This window comes from Brassica napus, chromosome C2 (assembly GCF_020379485.1).
Source record: "Brassica napus cultivar Da-Ae chromosome C2, Da-Ae, whole genome shotgun sequence".
Lineage (NCBI taxonomy): Eukaryota > Viridiplantae > Streptophyta > Magnoliopsida > Brassicales > Brassicaceae > Brassica > Brassica napus.
This window is the reverse complement of record NC_063445.1, coordinates 23,065,370-23,086,996: the sequence shown is the minus strand read 5'-3', so window position 1 is coordinate 23,086,996 and position 21,627 is coordinate 23,065,370. Positions and strand designations below refer to the sequence as shown.

At 35.1% G+C, this 21,627-nt stretch overlaps 1 protein-coding gene across 1 annotated transcript; it reads right to left on the bottom strand.

The window, feature by feature from the left end:
- Positions 1-15,394: 15,394 nt before the first annotated feature.
- On the bottom strand, positions 15,395-16,703 carry LOC106433039 (RING-H2 finger protein ATL3). The gene has a single exon (XM_013873886.3). It carries the CDS (start codon positions 16,503-16,505, stop codon positions 15,555-15,557), a length of 951 nt encoding a protein of 316 aa, XP_013729340.1. The 5' UTR covers positions 16,506-16,703; the 3' UTR covers positions 15,395-15,554.
- Between the last annotated feature and the right edge of the window lie 4,924 nt (positions 16,704-21,627).

Below are 21,627 nucleotides of genomic sequence, written 5' to 3'. Positions count from 1 at the left end.
CCGCTCCACTGGTGTCTCCACTGGTGGGTTATCAGGCTAGGATGGAGCTTCAGTCTGTTGTGAACTGAAAGAGGGAATTTGAGAGGCTCCAAGGTTGAGACTATAAGGAAAACTTTTATAAGAAAAGTTTCCCTGAGCATTATTTCCTGAAACGCTATGAAGGAAATCTACATAACCAGGATACTGGCTACCTGGATTCATGGCAACAAGGACAGAGAAGAGACTGATACTACCACAGAGATTTTTTTTCGGAAAAAATTAAGAAAGAAGATTTGGAGATACTAAAGCTCAACCATATTCTATCTGATTAAATAGGACAAACATAACCAGGTAATAACTCCATAACACCTAACCATTATCTACCTAAGTCTAATCAACACTTATTACAAAACTACAAGTACATAGCTATTAACTCTAGTTCACAATGTCGAAATCAAGTTTCGTTAACTACACTACAAGCAGACCACGATATTTTAAAAGTTACTTCCTAACAGAACTACAAAACTATCAAGTTTCGTTAATGTTTTTATCAGAAATATAATACTTACTTCCTAACTGACCTAGAATATTGTTTTGAGACAAGTACAACCTATCAAGTTTGATGAGAAGCAATAAATGATAGCATCGTTCTCTAATGGCACACAAGAAACCATAGCATCACAATCTATCAACGAAACTATAGCAAGTAAAACAATGCAAAGGAACATTCAACTTAACCCACATTCGATACTTCATATTGACGATTCTTTGTTTCTCAAGAAACTATAGCAACTAAACACACATTCGATACTATATTGACGATTCTTTGTTCACAACACAGATTCAGAGGAGATACAACACGAAAACAAAACCCAATCATCCAAACAAAATCGATTGTTGGTCTAAACTAAACCCAGATTGTTGGTCTAAACTAAACCCAGATTTCGATTCAGACGGTTAGGTTCAGAGGAGGTACTAAACGAAATCAGGACTGATTTAATCTAACATGCAGATTCGATTGTTGGTCTAAACTAAACCCAGATTTTGATTCAGATATAAACTATAAACAGATTCGATTTAAGGATTACACACAACACAGATTCGAAATCGGGATCCTAACGAAGAAGATACATACCTTCTTCAAATGAATCTACGGAGAATCCGATGATATCGAAGCTGAACAGAGATTGGGGAGAGATTAGGGAGATATATAGAGAGATTCCGAGAGAAGTCGCCGTGATTGGAGAGAGATGTGCGACGAACCCTATCTCCAAATAAATCGTCGTCGAGAGAGGATCGGGAGAGGAAGAGCTCAGGTGTGTTGAAGAATATCGTGTTTTGCCCTAACCGTCTCGGACCCTTCTCACCGCGACACGTGCCACTAAGGACGCCCATCGAACAGATCTAAGTTAACATCCGTTTGTTTTGATTTTGGGCTTTTTGATTTATTTTTAAACCCAAAAACACTAAGGACGTCCAATAAGGACGTCGATGCTGATGCTCTAACATAAATGGTTCTCCACTTAAATAGACCCGACCCGAACATAAATCCGAAAACCCGACGCGGGGCACGACTTTCCCTCTCTCCCTCGTGTAAGATCACACCATGAGGATCACCATCTTCACACCACTCACACGCAAACACTCAAAATCTTCAATTCTTAACCAAATTTCGTCATTCTTCTTGTAATTGTCGGGTTTCTTGAGCTATATCATTATTTGCAATCTATTTTCCATATCATTAACCCAAGGAATGATTCTCAATCTCTTGAGTTTGGAAAAAAAAATTGAGTTTTTTTTTTTTTTTTTTTGTAACAATTGAGTTTTCTTTAAATTATAATTTTTTTTATTGAAACTTGTTACTAATGATACTCATGCTTACTAAGTTGATAATTTGTTGAAAACCAAGTGTAATTCGTCTTTGAGAATTGGAAACTTTCAAAAAAATTCAAGAAACTTGAAATTACTTGCATGAATGGATGTTATTCAGTGTCTTGATGATTCTTGCAAGAGACTACATGATTTGGAATACTTTCGCTTTGTAAAATTTTGAAAATCATGTCTGATTTCTAATGCTTTTTGAGATGAACTTTGATGACGAATTAATGATGGTTGAGTAAAGTTTTTTGTATTTCTTGGTTGATTATGTGTTAAACAATATGATACATGCTTAATTTCAACTTCTTGAATTAACTTTAAAATGCTTGTTTAGTCTCTTGAAAACAATTGTTGTGCTGAGGTCAATTCAAGAAGTGATCAAGTTGAAATTAAGCATGTATCATATTGTATAACATATAATCAACCAAGAATGCACAACAAGCTTCATTCAACCATCATCTATTCATCATCAATGTTTATGTGAAAAAAACTTTAAAACTTCATGGTTTTCAAAAAATTGTTAAGTGAAAGTGTGTCAAATCATGTAATCTTTTTCAAAAATTATCAATACACTCAGTAGCATCTATTCATGCAAGCTATTTCAAATTTATTGAAAAATTTCAGAAATCCTCAATTCTCAAGAACCATAATTTTTGAAAATTTCAATTCAATGACCTCAAGGGTGAATTTGATAACGATGAAACCGTTGCTATGATCGAATTGCCGTTCGTAAAACAGAAATCAGTAACTCAAACATAGAAGATCTTTTATAAATCCTCAAACGATATGAAGTGGAGTACAAATCGTAACCCAGAACAAAGTTAACATTATATTTTTCTGAATGAATTGAAAAGAAGTTGCAAAAGCTGTATTTAAACTCGTCGTCTCTCTTGTTCCTCAACTCACTGAGCTAACGTCTTGAGTCGACTCGTTTGTTACCCTCTTGCCAACTGTCTCCTTTTGATTGGCCATCCTTTATTCCCGTAACAACCAAATGCATACCTCCAACACCCACTCTCCTTATTCCACGTGTCTCTCACGCGTTTACTATATCAAATCTTCCCTCCAATGAAAACCTTGACCACAAGGTTTATGTTTGAAAATCTGGAAACTTCAGCTGAATATCGTATAAAAACTCCCAAGTGGCCTCATCTTCAGACTGATTCTTCCATTTTATCAACACCATCGTAGCTGCTCTATCTTGGCGCTTCACCATCTTGCGACCTAAGATACACTCTGGTAGTTTCTCCACTTCATCATCCAATACCGAAGGAAGCTGAGTACTAACTCCCGTAGAACCCACCAACTTCTTTAACCGAGACACATGAAACACTGGATGCACTTGTGAAGTTGCTGGTAACTCCAAACGGTAAGCGACCTTGCCATGCTTTTCGAGAATCTTATAAGGCCCATAGTACTTTGGTGCGATCTTTTGATTCCCTCGACGCACCACAGACTGTTGCCTATAAGGCTGTAACTTCACAAATACGTAATCTCCAATAGAAAATTCCCTCTCACTCCTATGTAAATCAGCCTGCTGCTTCATCATGTGTTGAGCTCGCATCAGATAGAACTTCAACAACAACAACATCTTCTCTCTATCCTCCAAACATTTCGCCACCACCTGCACCTTAGACTCCCCGGGTAAGTAAGGAAGATGCACAGGAGCTGGTTGACCATACACAATTTCATAGGGAGTTGATTGTGTCGCCGTATGGAAGTTGGTATTGTACCAGTACTCTGCTAGAGGAAGCCATTTACTCCACAAGTATGGCTTATCTCCTGTCATACACCGCAAATAAGTCTCAACACATCAGTTCACCACTTATGTCTGACCATCACTATGAGGGTGGTAAGCGGTTGACATGTTGAGTGAACAGCCCTGCAGTGAAAATAGCTCCTTCTAAAACTCGCTGTGGAAAACAACGTCTCTATCACTCACGATTGACATTGGAAATCCATGAAGCTTATAGACATTATCAAGAAAAGCCTGAGCCACTGATGCGGCTGTATAAGGGTGAGCCAGAGAGATGAAATGTGCCGCTTTACTCAGTCTATCAACCACAACCAAGATCACGGTTTTTCCATAAGACTTAGGCAATCCATCAATAAAGTCCATGGAAATATCGATCCAAACTGCTTCAGGAATGGGTAAAGGTTGAAGAAGGCCCGGTGAAGCAGCAGTATCATACTTACATCTTTGACAAACAGAACAACTGCGTAGATAATATTGAATGTCTTTAATCATCCTTTTCCAATAGAACAACCCTTTTACTCTCTGCATAGTCACATCTCTACCAGAATGGCCTCCTTGTCCCGAACAATGCAACCACTCTAACACTTTATCCTTCAAAGAGACCACATTAGGAACAACAATTTTACTCTTGCGTCTCAGAACACCTTGTACCCAAGATTAATGTTTAGTACCATTTGGTTTAAGAGTGAGGTCAGCAATTAACGTCTTACAACGATCATCAGTCTGATAAGCCTCTTTGATCAGTTGCATAAGATCACAGTCCAAGACTGTCATAGCCATATGCAAAATCTCAGATCCTTCCACTCTGGATAAGGCATCCACAGCGACGTTATCTTTGCCTTGACGGTACTGAATCTCATAATCAAACTCCAACAGCTTTGTAAGCCATTGTTGTTGGATTGGAGTATTCATTGTTCCAAAAGATAGTTCAAGCTCCTCTGATCTGCCTTTATGATGAAGTGACTTGTGAGTAAGTAATGTCGCCATTTCTGTACTGGAAAGACAACTGCAAGGAGTTCTTTCTCATAAATCGACAGATGCAGTTGTCTCCCCTTCAAATGATGGCTAATATAAGCTATAGGATGACCTTCCTGCATCAGTACTGCCCCAATGCCTTGCCCTGACGTATCAGTTTCAACTACAAACCCTTTATCAAAACGAGGTAAGGCCAAGACAGGTGTTGTACATAAAGCATGTTTCAACATCTTAAAGGCTCTTTGTGCTTCCTCATGCCAACATAATGAATCCTTCTTTGTTAAAGCCGTTAATGGACGAGCAATAGATCCAAAGCTTTTGACAAAACGTCTGTAATAACCTGAAATGCCCAAGAACCCTCTTAAAGCTTTCAAACTCTTCGGTTGTGGCCACTCTTGAATAGCTTTCACCTTCGCAGGGTCCGTAGAAACACATGCAGCTTCAATAAAATTCCCCAAGTATTCAACTTTACTTGTGGCAAAAACACATTTACTGCGTTTAGCGAATACGTTGTTCTCCTTCATCAACTCAAGCACCAATCTGAGGTGAACCAAATGCTCTTCCATTGAGGCGCTATAAACCAGAATATCATCGAAGAAGATGAGGACAAACTTCCAAAGATACTTCTGAAACACTGAATTCATAAGCCCTTGAAACGTTGTTGGCGCATTGGTTAGCCCAAATGGCATGACCAAATACTCAAAATGCTCGCTATGTGTTCGGAACGCAGTCTTATGTATATCAGTTGGCTCCATTCGTACCTGATGATATCCTGCCCGTAAATCAATCTTGGAATACACGACAGAACCTCCCAATTCATCCATTAGATCCTCAATTAAGGGTATAGGAAAGCGATCCTTAACAGTCATAGTATTAAGCTTGTGATAATCCACACAGAGACGCCATGAGTTATCTTTCTTCTTAACCAAGACTTCTGGAGAAGCATAAGGACTCGCGCTTGCCTGTATTGTTCCTGCAGCAAGTAACTCTTTAACCATCTTGTCTATTTCATTCTTTTGATGAACAGTGTAACGGTCAGGTTTCTGGTTCACAGGATTAGCTCCATCAACCAACTGAATATGATGGTTATGGTTGACTCGGAAAGGAGGCAGTTGTGTCAGCTCATCAAACACTGCTTTGAACTCCTCAAGTAACCCCTCAACTGGTTCACAACTTTGATCATTCTCCTGCACTTCAATCGCCTTCAACATCACTTCGTCAGACTCCTCTGCCTCATAAGCAAAAATCATGTGAAGTTAAATATCATTATCCTTCATATTCTCCAATCTTTTACCTTTAACTTCTCTAACAGAACCCTGCTTCAACCCATGGAGAGTGATATTCTTGTTATCCCATTTGAACTTCATCTCTAGCTTCTGAAAATCCCAAGTAATGGGTCCAAACTTCTTAAGTCACTGTACTCCCAAAACTATATCATGGCCCCCCAATGGAATAACCATCAAATCATCCTGAAACGCATGTTGCTGAAAATACCACTCAAATCCTTCAATTCTGCCCTCAATATCAATTTTACTTCCATCAGCGACAGAGACTTTAGAACGTTTAGATTGTTAAACTCGACATCCCAATAGCTTTGCAATCCTCTGGTCCATGAAGTTATGAGTGGACCCTGTATCTATCAGAATATATAATGATCTCTTCCCATGTGTTCCTCGAACTCGCATGGTAGTGTAATTAGTACTACCAGCCACTGCATTCATCGATATCTGCGCAATAGATGTAGTATCCAACACTTCATCAGTCAACTCCTCTATCAACTCCATTTGCTCGTCTTCCATCTCATCATACTCAAGTAAAAAAAGTTGAGTCTTCTTGTGCTTGAGATAATGCTCAGGTGTATAATTCTCATCACAATAATAGCATAATCCTTTAGCTCTCCTATCACTCATCTCTGCGCTTGTCAGAAACTTGCGCAAGGGTTGACTATTCTCCTTCTGTTTAATCACTCCTTGGTTATATATCTCCGTCTTTAGTTACTGAAGCAAAACCTTTAGTTACATGATTCCCTCCTTGATTCATTGCTCCAGACCAACCACTCGTAACCATTTTCCGAGGATGAGCTTGTTCATACAATCTTCCCAACACCAAGCACTGCCTTGTAGTCTGAGGACGGAACATACGGATATGCATCTGCGTGTCTAACCGCAACTCAGCTAGATAAGCACTCAGCAAATACTCCTCAGACATTTGTATTCTCGCACAAATCAGCTCAAACTTCGCATGATACTCCTTAATACCTTCAGTCTCCTTAAGATTTTTCAATTCTGCGATTGGATCGTCTAAGACTTCCTCAAAACGTTCAGTGATGAGTATCTTATAGATCTGCCAATTCCGCAACATTCCTCTACCTTCTTCTCCCTTAACCAAAGCTTGATGCCAAGCTGACGCCAAACCATCAAGGTGAAGAAACACTATTCCAACTTTCGATATCAATTTGAAAGAACTGCTCAGCCTTACTCAACCATTCTTCACCTTCTCACCATTGAATCGAGGAAAATCTATCCTAGATAGTATTGATCTACCATTATAATGATGATTTGTACCCGCGTGGTAAGGATGATGATGTTCTCGTTGAATATCCTGAGTCGACGCATGAATCGGTGAGCTTGTATCACGGATCTGTTCACCACTCGTCGTCGCTTCCATCACATCTTTGCCGTTAGACATCTTTTTCATGAACGCAAAGATCTCGGTGATATTGCTATCGATCTTCGCAACTTAAACTTCGAGAGCTTGAGTTCGCTACGTCACTTGCTTGAATCGAGTACTCAAAGCTTCCTCCGTCTCGCGAGCTACGCCTTTCAGTAACGCCTGCGCTCTCGTCTCCGCCATTGAATCCGGTAACCAAGGAATCGTCGAGCTCTGATACCACTGATAACGATGAAACCGTCGCTATGATCGAATTGCCGTTCGTAAAACAACAATCCGTAACTCAAACGTAGAAGATCTTTTATAAATCCTCAAACGATATGAATCGAAGTACAAATCGTAACCCAGAACAAAGTTAACAGAATATTTTTCTGAATGAATTGAAAAGAAGATGCAAAAGCTGTATTTAAACTCGTCGTCTCTCTCGTTCCTTAACTCACTGAGCTAACGTCTTGAGTCGACTCGTTTATTACCCTCTTGCCAGCTGTCTCCTTCTGATTAGCTATCCTTTATTCCCGTAACAACCAAATGTATACCTCCAACACCCACTTTCCTTATTCCACGTGTCTCTCACGCGTTTACTATATCAGAATTTCACTTGGTTCTAAACAATCTATCAATATTACAAGGTTTAGTACCAATATGAACAAGATTCAATTAAGAAATCCGAGTTTTAAAGAAATTCAAAATTTATCGAAACTCATGAAGTTGAAAAGTATACCTTGGGTTGATAAAATGGAAAACAGATTGGAAATAATGGTAGATAAAAAAAAACCTTTGCAAGAAGAATCACGAAGGTTCTGACTGAGTTGTTTATACTATAATAGTGGAGGTAACTAAGTTTAACCTCTGAGGCTCTGACTGAGTTGTTTATTATACTAAAATTGTGGTACATTGCAAATAACAACGGTTTATCCATGCAGTAATTATAGTGTTTACTTTCATTGGTTTTTACTTCCATGTTACGCTATTCATGCGCGTTCATAGTATCCCAACATTTGCTAAATTCTCAGGATCTACAGCCATACATAACAAGCTTAACTTTTATGAAAGCTGAGCATACGATTAAACAGCAAAAGATTCCAACGGAGGAAGTGTCATCGAGGCCTTTCTTACCTCAAATGCTGCTACAAAACAGAAGCGCCGACTAATTATAAAGTATGCATTGCGTCTTTATGTTATTTGTTTACTTGAGAATGTTAGGAAATATGCGGTCAAATTTTGCGGAAAACCGAATTTATGGGAGCGGGAAAAACACACACAAAATTGTTAACGGAGTTCGGCCAATGTTGTCTACGTCTCCGGACCTGCTACAGATCTTTTACTATCAACCCGGAAAATTTTTACAAGCTCTCAACTCACTCCCCAATCCCAAATACACTCAAAAATTACTCGTATTTTCTTAAAGAAGATTTTTTGTAAAAAAAAAAAAAAAAATTCTTCTTCTTCGATCTCTCTTTGTTCTCTCTCTGTGTTTTCTTGTTTTGGGATGGTTTGCTCTTCACCTTAAGTTGAGTATTTATAGAAGAAGCTTGAGGAGTAGGTGGGCGTAATTATTGACAAAAGACACAAGTAAGCACCTCTTTCAGCGTCCAACTTCACCGTCCATCACCGGTAACGTGTTCTTTAACTTACAATCTCCCACTTGAAGACTGATTTCAATCTGTCTTCACACCTTGATCAATGTAGTAGGTCTTCTCAGCTTGTTACTCCAACAAGCCAACTGAGGTTGCACCCAACCTTAGCTTATCATATGGCACGACTTTCGTTAACATGTCTGCCGGATTCTTGCTTCCTGGGATCTTCTCAAGCACCAACATTTCATTTTCCAACGCTGATCTGATGAAATGATACCGATGATGTATGTGCTTCGTCCGAGCATGGTAAACCGGATTCTTTGCCAAATCGATAGCACTTTTACTATCACAGTACAACACATTTTCCCTTGGTCATGGCCTATCTCTTCTAGAAAAGACTGTAGCCATATCATCTCTTTTGTTGCCTCTGTTACCGCAACATACTCAGCTTCACAGCTTGATAGAGATACGATTTTCTGCAACTTTGAATCCCAACAAATTGCAGTACCGCCAAAGGTGTAGACATACCCGGTTGTACTCTTCGTGTTGTCAACGTCACCTCCATTGTCAGCATCAACATATCCCTGCAATCCTATCTTAGACTTCGTGAAACATAGCGATAAACTTGGATTTACTTTTAGATATCTGAAAATCCACTTAACGGCTTTCCAATGTTCCTTTCCTGGATTGCTCATAAATCTACTGACGACTCCCACTGCATGTGAAATGTCTGGCCTTGTACATATCATTGCGTACATTAGGCTGCCTATAGCAGAAGCATATGGAACTTTATCCATATATGCCATATCTTCTTCTGTCTTTGGAGACTGTTCTCTGGGTAACCGAAAGTGACTTGCCAGGGGAGTACTAACTGGCTTCGCGTCATCCATGTTAAACCTCTTGAGGACTTTCTTCACATACTCCTCTTGTGATAACTTAAGACCTTCCTTGCCTCTACTGATTCTCATTCCTAGAATCTGTATTGTTTCTCCAAGGTCTTTCATTGCAAACTCTTCTGAGAGTTTCGTCTTCATGCTATTGATCTCGTGCAAGTCTGTTCCTACTATCAGCATGTCATCGACATATATGAGCAATATCAAGTATGACTCTTCAAGCCTCTTGAAGTAACAACAGTGGTCAGCTTCACACCTCAAGAAACCGACACCTTTAATAAAGTTGTCGAACCGTTTATACCACTGTCTTGGAGCTTGTTTTAAGCCGTACAAACTCCTTTTCATCTTGCAAACAAGGCTTTCCTTCCCTTTGATCTCAAAGCCTTCGGGTTGCTTCATATAAATTTCCTCATCGAAATCACCGTGAAGAAATGTCGTCTTCACATCCATCTGTTGAAGATGCAGATCTTCTTGTGCTACCAGCCCAAGAACCGTTCTGATGGTCACCATCATGAATACAGGAGAGAAGATTTCGGTGTAGCAACGCCTTCTTTTTGTTGGAATCCCTTCACAACAAGCCTCGCTTTATAGCGCTTACTCCCATCAGGTTCTTCTTTTATTCGGTAAACCCACTTGTTATGCAATGCCTTTTTCTCCTTAGGCAAATCTGCTAATTCCCACGTGTGATTGGATAACAACGAGTCCATCTCGTCGTTCATTGCAAGCTCCCACTTGATCGACTCATCAACTTGCATAGCTTCCTTCATAACATTCAGGCTCGCCTTGGTCTGTGAGCAGAATGTAGTTGAGTGATGGAGAAAATCTTACTGGCTTTATGATGATTCTGCTTGACCATCGTAGCTCCGTGACTGGTGTATATGGGACCACTTCAGAATCATCACTTTCTTCAGCTTCACCACTCTCGTCTTGAGAAATTTCTTCTTCTGCTGTTGTGGTATCCTGTGGCAACTCCGGTGTCAGGATATCTTCTAAGTCAACAGCTCCAGGCTCTTTCCTCTCCGAGCCTTATCCTAGCTTATCCTTGTACAACACTTCTTCGTTGAACACAACATTCTTGCTGCGGATGATCTTTCAATTTTCATCATCCCAAAATCGGTATCCAAACTCCGCGTTACCATAGCCGATGAAGTAACACTTCTTAGACTTTGAGTCAAGTTTACTTCTTGCAGCATCATCATTATGGACATAAGCTAAGCATCCGAGCACCTTTAGATAAGAAAGATTTACTTTCTTTCCGCTCCAAACTTTTTCAGGAATCTTAAATCCCAACGGTACAGACGGTCCTCTGTTTATTAAGAAGGCTGCGGTAATGATTGCATCTGCCCAAAACTTCTTTGGCAATCCACAGTGCAATCTCATGCTCCTTGCACGCTCATTCAAGGTTTGGTTCATCCATTCCGCTATTCCATTCTGTTGAGGCGTTCCAGGAATAGTCTTCTCCATCTTGATCCCATTATCAGCGCAATATCTCTTAAACTCGTCGCAGATGTACTCTCCGCCATTATCAGACCTTAAACACTTCAACTTGAGATTCGTCTCAATCTCAACCATGGCTTTCCATATTTTGAAAACTGAAAACACTTCATGCTTGTTCTTCATGAAGTAAACCCACACTTTTCTTGTGGAGTCGTCGATAAAGGTCACATAGTAGTATGAACCTTCCAGCGATGCGATAGGAGCGGGTCCCCACACGTCAGTGTGCACCAGCTCTAACTTCTCAGATTTTGGCTCTCTTCCTCCTTTAGAGAAACTAACCCGTTTCTGTTTTCCAAGGATGCAGCTTTCACACATCTGATGATCCACCGTCTTCAGATCCGGAAGGGCGCCATTTTCCACCATGAGTTTCATTCCTTTCTCACTCATGTGCCCCAACCTACAATGCCACAACTTGGTCTGTTTGGCATTCTCGACAACAGCAACAGTGTCTTGATAACTCGTCGTCATATAAAGAGTGCCTCTTTTATGACCTCTAGCCACCACCATGGAACCTTTCTTGACTCTCCAGGCTCTACCACCAAAATTAACATCGTGCCCCGTATAATCAAGTTGACCTACTGAGATCAGATTTCGCATCAACTTTGGCACATGTCTGACCTTCGTAATCTTCCACACACGCCCGTCTGACATCTTCAGGTTGATATCTCTAATACCAATTATGTCCAAAGGTAATCCATCAGCAAGATATTCCTTCCCGTAATTTCCCGCAACATAATTTTCCATGATGTTATGGTGCGGTGTGGTGTGGAATGATGCTCCTGAGTCAAGCACCCATGAATCGACTAGGCTATCGACATAGGAGATTGACGCTTTGGTGGTATTTGCAGTTGCATCACGAGCTTCAATTTTTCTCGGGGAATCAACAGACACTACCAATGCATCAGCGATTTCACGTGTCACTGCATTGGCTCTGCCTCTAGTGTTGTCTTCCTTCTTCGGTGGTGCTCGGCAATTCTTCTTAATGTGACCTGTCTTTCCATAATTCAAGCACTTTGCAGGCTGCCTGAACTTGGACTGACCCCGTCCATTCCTTGACTTTGATCTGCCATTACTCCGGTTAGTTCTATCTGGGTTTCTCCCTCTGTTTTCCACATTGAAAGCAGAGCTCGTTGATGCTTCCCCAGAGTCTATCCTTCGAACTTCCTCAGAAAGGATACGATCTGTAACATCATTGAACTTAAGCTTCTGAGTACCCACAGAATTACTAACCGCTGCCCTCATCGGCTCCCAACTATTTGGCAGAGAGGCCAATAGAATCAGTGCTCGCACTTCAGCGTCAAACTCGATTTCAACTGATGACAGTTGGTTGACAATCGTGTTGAACTCGTTCATATGTGCGGCAACCAGGCCACCTTCTTCCATCTTCAAATGAAAGAGTTTCTTCATGAGAAACACCTTATTGTTTGCCGAAGGTTTCTCATACATATCCGAGAGAACTTTCATTAGTCCTTCTGTGGTCTTCTCCTTCGCAACGTTGTGAGCAACGTTTTTCGACAGTGTTAACCTTATAACACCCAGAATTTGTCTGTCAAGGAGCTCCCACTCATCCTGATCCATCTTCTCAGGCTTCTTGCTCAATGGTTAATGAAGCTTCTTTCCGTACAGATAATCTTCAATTTGCATTCTCCAAAATGCATAATCTGTACCATCAAATTTCCCGATACTGTGCGCCGAACCATCTTCGCCTCCCATCGTTTCTGGAACCACCGTGTATTAGAACACCTTTGTCGACAAACCAATGTTACCGATAAAATTCACTATTCACGAATTACTGGTCACGTGAATAGTAACTCCGCAAAAAATTTGACCGATCACCGTAACTCAAGCTCTGATACCAGTTGTTAGGAAATATGCGGTCAAATTTTGCGGAAAACCGAATTTATGGGAGCGGGAAAAACACACACAAAATTGTTAACGGAGTTCGGCCAATGTTGCCTACGTCTCCGGACCTGCTATAGATCTTTTATTATCAACCCGGAAAATTTTTACAAGCTCTCAACTCATACCCCGATCCCAAATACACTCAAAAATTACTCGTATTTTCTTAAAGAAGATTTTTTGTAGAAAAAAATATATATATTTTTTTTCTTCTTCTTCGATCTCTCTTTGTTCTCTCTCTGTGTTTTCTTGTTTTGGGATGATTTGCTCTTCACCTTACGTTGAGTATTTATAGAAGAAGCTTGAGGAGTAGGTGGACGTAATTGTTGACAAAAAATACAAGTAAGCACCTCTTTCACCGTCCAACTTCACCGTCCATCAGCGGCCAACACAAAAAACGTGTTCTTTGACTTACAGAGAACGGAAGATTCCACATTGTAGCTTTGTTTATATGATTTACAATACACAAAACTGAAGCATATGGAGTATTGGGGATGTTAGAATCTTCTTGTATTATGTTTTTGCTTCTGTGTGTTTAGAATCCTCTTGTATTTTGTTTTTTTCTTTATTCAGTCTCTTGGTAACTTTTCAGTTTTCTTCAAGCAGTTGTTTCTTTTCACCGATGACTTCCTGGCAGGTTAGGTGGACATTTTGGCGAGCTCTCATTACCCACATCTGACTTATATACCGTTGAGAAGTGCTTTGATGCTTGTAACTTGAAACTAAGGGAAGCCATAGGAAATGAATTGTTGGATGTGAAAGCTGATCTTTCGTAAACAAAGCAAGGGTCTTTTCTGCTTAGGAAACTAGATACCGATGGGTAAGATCTTATTCACAAAACTTACTTTGGGATCTAATCACGTGATCCATCTAATCTTTTCTTGCTTGATCTTCCCTCACAAGAATGCTAATTAAAACAGTCTTTTCAATATTACGTACCAAAAAAACTTGTAGAGATCTAAGCCTGCTCTAGAGATTGTTAACAGTACAAAGCTTATAAGAAACTTTCTTATACTTCATTTACATTACATCATCCACTATTAAGTGTAAATACCCTATAGTACAGTACAAACAAAAAATTATAAAGATTCACGAGGGAAAAAAAAGTTATTACTATGGTTCTCTTGCGGCTATCTGCTGTTTTCTACTTCCTAAGGGACGTAGCTGGTACAAAAAATACAAAATCTTGGTGTCAATCATAAACTCTAGCAGAGGGATATATGAAAAGTGAAAACCATTTGAATAAAGATTGAAAATTGATGGGTGTGGTTTGTCTTTTACCTGTTGTGTATAGGGCTGGAGCCACTCCTTGGGATTCTTCTGAAGCTATTTTTTTCACCTGTTAGTGACTCCTCCTTCATCTCCTTGCTTATCTGCAAACCTCTCACTGCTTTACTTGAAGCTGGCGCCATGTGACGACCCTCTACATTATTCTTGCTGATATACAAAGCTAGAAGCAACAGAATCAGAGCGGCTAAGATCGACTCCCATGTATGGAATCTCTTCATTGTGAGTCCTCTTTTCTTATTTTGGAGCTCTTAGGTTCTTCTGTTCTTGAGACTGCAACTGAGAATTTTTTTTGAGTAGCTAGCTATGTTTGAGTTAAGAAGGAAGAAAGAGAGATTGGAACTCTTGCTGCTTTGTGGATTTTATTGTTGTCCTAAGTTACATTTTGGGATCTAATCACGTGATCTGGTTTGACTCATGTGCCAATAATGTTACCTTTTCCCAATTGTGTTTCAGATGGTGAGTGAGGATGTTTATCTTGGATCTGATGATTCCAGACCGTTCACTGATGATTGATTAGTCCTCACATATACATATTAGTTATTAATATAAGCATACTACATTTGTTTACACGTATTAGCCAAGAGAGTATATGTCATTGAGATGAGGATCATGTGAAAAGGCACGTGGTTACTGATGCTGTTTCTACTAGTATCAGTTAAGTCCACCTTCATGAGACTGCAGGTTAATAGAACATGTCTTTATAATAATCACCTACTGTGGTGTTCAAAAAAAAAAAAAAAATCACCTACTGTATTTTTTTAAAAATAAATTACAAGCTTTGATTCGTCTTTAACCAGCCGGTTGCTAGTTCTCCTGTCTCATTCATGGTAAGCTCATTGTTGGAGTTAATAATCTTTGAGCAACGTCTCATTTCATGCCTTGTTTTAGCTTAAGATCATATTGTTTTACATTAAAATATCTTTTGTTAGTGTAGTGTAGCTTCCTGCAATCATTTGATGACTACTAATCTCAGGAGTTAATTACAGAACAAAAGCTTTGGATATTTGGAATAGATACATGATATAACTTGGATAACAAAGAAAGGTCTCTCAAACACAAAGCCAAGCCCAGACCACTACACAGTTTGACATATACAGGCAATTTTTTTTTAACTCAACTCAGCTAATATAATCATAATCTTCAAGGATCAACAGAAAATGCAGCAGCATTGGAGCTGCCACTAGTGCTACTATTGCTGCAAGAGACTCTCTTGTCTCTGCTCAGATACCTCCTTAAAGACCTCAACCTCGTTGTCATTGGAGATTTTGGTTCTTCCTCTTCAACAATAAACCTCATTGATGATGATGATGATGATGTTGAAGACGGTACATTATGAGTACTAATTGTAGAATCATTGATATCCAGAACAACATCATCTTGACTCTGTGAAGCAGCATTACCAGTAGTACCATCTTCTTGAGACCCAACATTGGTGGTTCTGGTACTTACCTGGTCCTGACGACCCCATACCAAGACATTGGTGGGGAACTCGGGAGAAGAACTTGAAACAGAATTTGAAATTTGAGACAAGGCATCTACTGCATTGTCAGAAACTAGTTGGATTTGCTTTGAGATAGGTTGCTCAAGAGCAAGAACAGCGTTTCTACAAATGGGACAAGTTGAGTGAGACTGAAACCACATGTCAATACACTCAACGTGGAAGCTATGGTTACACTTTGGAAGCAGTCTGGCTTTGTCTCCTTTGACAAGACCAGACAAGCAGATAGCGCACTCCAAACCATCTTGTCTGAAAAAGACAATCGGTAATGAACTGAGCTCAAAAGGGGTAAGACCAGTGTTGGACAGAGAATCTTGCCCTGGAACGAAGATGAAACGGCGTCGTTGGCGGTGAGTGGTTACAGTTGGAGCTATGGAAGATTGGTCATCTTGTTCTTGTTCTTGTTCTTGCTGCTGTTGCTGTTGGAGCTGGTCTACTCGCCACCAGTAGAGTTTGGCGTAGAGATGGAGAACAAGAACGACAAGAACCGCCATGAAGAGAACAATGATTGCGGTGAGAATAACCTTGCTTGTGACCTCTTCGGTGGATAAGTTTCCGAACAGTGAGCTATGAGCAGATCCATCATCATCCATGGTTTCTTGAAAAGATCAAAGCTAAAGAGATGAGTTAAATGCAAGAGAAGAAAAGATCTGGTGTGTTGCAGTGGTCATGGTTATGGAAGGAAGAAGAAGGCAAGTGAATTAAAGTAAAAGAGGAAGATGACGTCGAGGAGTAGGGGCCCCATAGAAGCTCATGGGGTTGGGGCAGCTACTCTTCCTATAAAATCTCTCTACTCCACAGTTAATGGTTTCTTAATTCCTCCACTTAACTCGTTTTTTCAGGTATTCTTTTCTCCATTACAAATTACTTAAATTATTTATTCTTGTTTTATTATAGAAAACTAGACTTTTTACTAGCGCTAGCTTTAATAATTTAATTTAATTTTGCCAATTTAATTTTAATAATTTAGGTTAACTATTTTAATATTAATTATATATTTTATTTTTATGTATATGCTATTTTATGTTTTGACATACTTAATGAATTTTTTTAATAAATTTTAGTGTTATGTTTTAAGATAGTTAGCATATATATATCAAGTTAGTTAATTTTAGTTGATATTTTGAGTTTAATTTATAGATTTATTTTAGAAATATTAAGATTTATAAGGATATTAAACTATGATACTGATTTGAAATATTTTTTCGTATTTTTATTTATATATGAATATTTTTAATAATATATAGCCCTTATCGTAATAATGGCTGTGGACATAATTTTTTTTTCTTGTTAAACTCTTTTTATTTTAAGTTTTCAAGAATTTAGTATAAATACCAATCTAATTTTTAAGATAATTAATACATTAGTTAATTTATCATTTTTGTAGTTTTGTATTTATTTTTATTTTACTTTCACATACATGATTATTAGAACATTTTTTAATATTGATTTCTTTTTTTAAATGTTATTTTTGTTCGAAAAAAATTTATTTTTAATTTTTAAATATTTATATAAAAATAAAGTTAATTATTTCTAGTAAAAATATTTTTAACTTATTTAATTTTATTTTGAGAAAAATAAAATATCTGAAATTTTATATTTAAGAATATCAAATTAACATTTTGAGAATACATATTATTAATAATATTTTTAGCTTCTATTTGACCACTTTAAATAACATATAGCCTCAATTTTAAAATCATTTGTGCTTTAGATTCATATTTTCTTTATTATTTAAAATTCTTCTATTTTTTAATATTATATTTGGTATGTAAAATTTATGTTATTCTTCCAAATATTTAGTTTATATATCAATACGATTCCTTTAATGATTTTGGCTTTTTCTAAATTTTACATTGATTTCCTTTTTATTTTGAAAGAAACAAATTTTGAAAGTTCTATAAGTAATGTATTAAGTGGTGATTAACATATTTTTCTTGGTGCTTCAAGATAATATATGGATATTCTCAATAATTTACGGCATCAAATTATATATAGTATATATTATTTGTGAATATTTTTAGTTATTTCTGATTTTTTAAAGCATATTGTCCATATCATATTAAATGTTACAGACATAATTATATTTTTATTAATAATATGAGATCAATACCAATTCCTATAAGGTACGTGAACAATCTCTTATTATATTAAATTTTCAATAATTAGCTACAAATATCAATCTAACTTTAAAGATAAGTTTTACAAATCTAATTCATCTTTTTATAGTTTTGTGCTGATTTTTATTTATTTTTACATAAGTGATTATTTATAAATATGTTTTTTAAAACTTTATTTCTTTTTGAATATTTTTAGTTTTGTTAATTTTTGTTTAATTTCAAATATATACTTATTTTATATATCAAGTTGATTATTTTTAATAAAATAATATTTTTATATACTTTATCAAATTAAGATGCTGATTTTTATATTATTCTAATGATATTTTTAAATTCTATGTGAACACTTAAATAATATATATCCTCAATTTTGAAATCGTATGTTATTTAGATTCATATGTAATGAAAAATGATTTAGATTTACATTGTCTTTATTATTTGAAATCCTTATATTTTTAAGATTATTTTTGTTACTTAATTTTATGTTGATCTTCCAAACATTTATTTTTTTATAATAAACTGATTCTTTTAGTTATTTTGCAATTTTGTTTACTAAATTTATTATTGATATTTTTTTGAAAGAAATAGCTTCCATTTTGAAATCATATTTTGTTAGATTCATATGTAATGAAAAGTGCTTTAGATTCATATTGTTTTTATTATTTTAAATTCTTGTATTCTTTTAAAAAAATTTTGTTAGTTAATTTTATGTTAGTCTTTCAAAGGTTTACTTTATATATCAAATTGATTCATTTAATAATTTTGCATTTTCATTAAATTCAATAGTAGTTTCTTTTTTATTTTGAAATAAACATTTTTTTCAACAATTTGAAAATTTTAAAATAATAATTAAAATGGTATTTTGACGTATTTTGGTGCTTTAAAATAATATGTGGATATTCTCAATGTTTTATTGCATCAAATTACATATAGTACATATTTTTGTTGAATATTTTCAGCAGTATATAACCTAAATTTTGTAAATCATATGTTTTAGATTTATAAAGTTATAATTGTTTGAAAGTATTGCATTTTTAAATTAACTATTATATTTGTTTTTTTTTTATGTTAATTTTCGAAACTTTATTTTATATAGTATAGATTTGTACATGATGTTTTTAATTTTGTAAGTTTAACTTATTTGATAATTATTTATATTTTATTTTGAAATAAAAATATTTTGTAATATTAACATTTTTAGAAATACCAAATTAAAAAAAAACGATTTGGTATATTTTTGGTGCTTTAAAATAATATGTGAACATTCTCAATGATTTATAATATCAACTTATATATAGTATATGTTATTTTGAATATTTTCAATAGTATATAACCTAAACTTTGAAAATCATGAGTTTAAATTTAGATTTATATAGTTATACTTGTTTGAAAGTCTTGTATTTTTAAATTAATTATTCTTTTCGTTATTTATTTTTTAATTTTTGAAAAATATTAAACATTATGTTAACTTAATATAGTATTTATATCTTTGTAAATTTACCTTATTTGATATTTATTTATATTCTAGTTTGAAATAAATATTGTTTTGGTAATATTAACATTTTTAAAAATAGTAAACTTAAATAATGATTTGTCATACTATAATTGGTGGTTTTAAATCATACGTGGACGCTCTCAATGGCTTATAGCCTCAACTTTTATATTGTATAGACTAGATTTTCAACTCGCGCTACGCGCGAGTTTATTTTAATAATAAATTTAATTTCAAAATAACATATATATGGTTTATTTACATTTTATGTGCAATTGTATACAAAATATGCTTTATTATTTTGAGGAATTGTTTAAACTACTACATTTTTAATACTATTTTCATATTTACTTTAATCTCATTTACCTTTAGTTTTAAAAAAGTAACACTTATATCAGTGGCGGAACTACACCTAGGGTAGGAGGGGCTGCCCTCCATGAATTTTTCAAATCAATTTATTTTTGCACTGATTTTTTGCAATGCCCCTGTTGATAATTCAAATTTATAGAAGTATTAAACTGTATTTTATATTTCTGCCCCGGATAATAAATATTTCTAGATCTGCTACTGAATTATATCCCTAGGGTTAACTAATATAGATTTAAGGTTTAGATTTGAGAGATGGGGTTTTGGAGGGTGGGGTTTAAGATTTTTTTTTTAAATAAATACTTAAAATTTAAAATATTTTTTTAAATAGTTAACAAAATAATTTTCCAATTTCAAAATAAATATTCAAAAAACAATCGAGAAAACAAATTTGAAACATTTTTATAAGAAGGTTAGAATCTAAAAACGTATAATTCTATCATTTTTTTAATGACATAAAGGATTAATCTATATGCACAATGTCGATTTTTTTCATTGAATTTACTAAATATTACAATGAAATTATAATTATTATATACTTATTGTATATATATATATATATATATATATATTAGAAATACTCTTATTTAATTGTTTAAAATTCATATCTAATATTATAATATTTAGATTTAGGTTTTGATCATAATAACAATTTTGATGATATTTAAACAATATTAAATATATTTTTTAGATATAAGAAAAGAGGAAATAAATATATAGAATTTTAAACTAACATTAATTAATGTTTTATTTATTAAAATATATAAAATATTAGATATATCTTCTACTTGATCTAGTTAGAGTATAAATTAATCTCGGGGCTATGATATTTTATTAGTTCACATGTATTTTTCTAATATTTAGAGGTTTGTCAAAAATTCCTTGTTTCTAATTTATTGATTAATATTTCTTAGATAATATAATTTTCACTGACGAATATATAATGAATATACCCCATATTTATTATTTTTCTTGTCGCTGAAACTATACTCTAATTTCAATATTATTTGTAAATAATATTATAAATTTCAACTAATTTATTTGGTGAACCTCTTTAGATTTTATTATGTTTCCTATATTTTATTAATTCTTCAAATATATTTCTTTGATAAACTCGTTTGAAATTATTTTTAACTGTATATGTTTTGTTGATTAATTTAATAAAGTTTCATATGTAACTTTTACTGATGAATTACATTAAATACTTATGAAAAATCACCATGTACTTTGTTTTATTATTAATGACCATATCCTAAAAATATTTGTAGATTAAAAATATCTTTAGGTTTATTTTTAAAAAAATATTTGAATAGATTAATGAAGTTGTATTATAATTTTCTAAAAAACGTTGTTCCAAAAAATAATATAGTAGTGTTATTATAGTTTTAACTGTTGATGAGTAAATAACTATATTAATTCATTTGATAAATGGCAGTTTGAAAATATATAGATAAATGAGCCAGTTAGCAATATGTTTCTTACACAATTAAAATACTTTTATCATCATTTATCTATAATAAAACTTTGTATACTTATTATAATAAAAAATGAATTGTCTCAGTAAGAAAAATACCAAAATCAACCATTATTTTTTTAAAAAAACTTGTGTAACTAAGTATAAACTTATACTTATTTTTAAATCGATACCTATATAATTAAGATTATTTTAACTATCTATTTTATTTTGATGTATATGCTATTTGTATGACTTGAAAAAATTTATGATATAATTTTTAT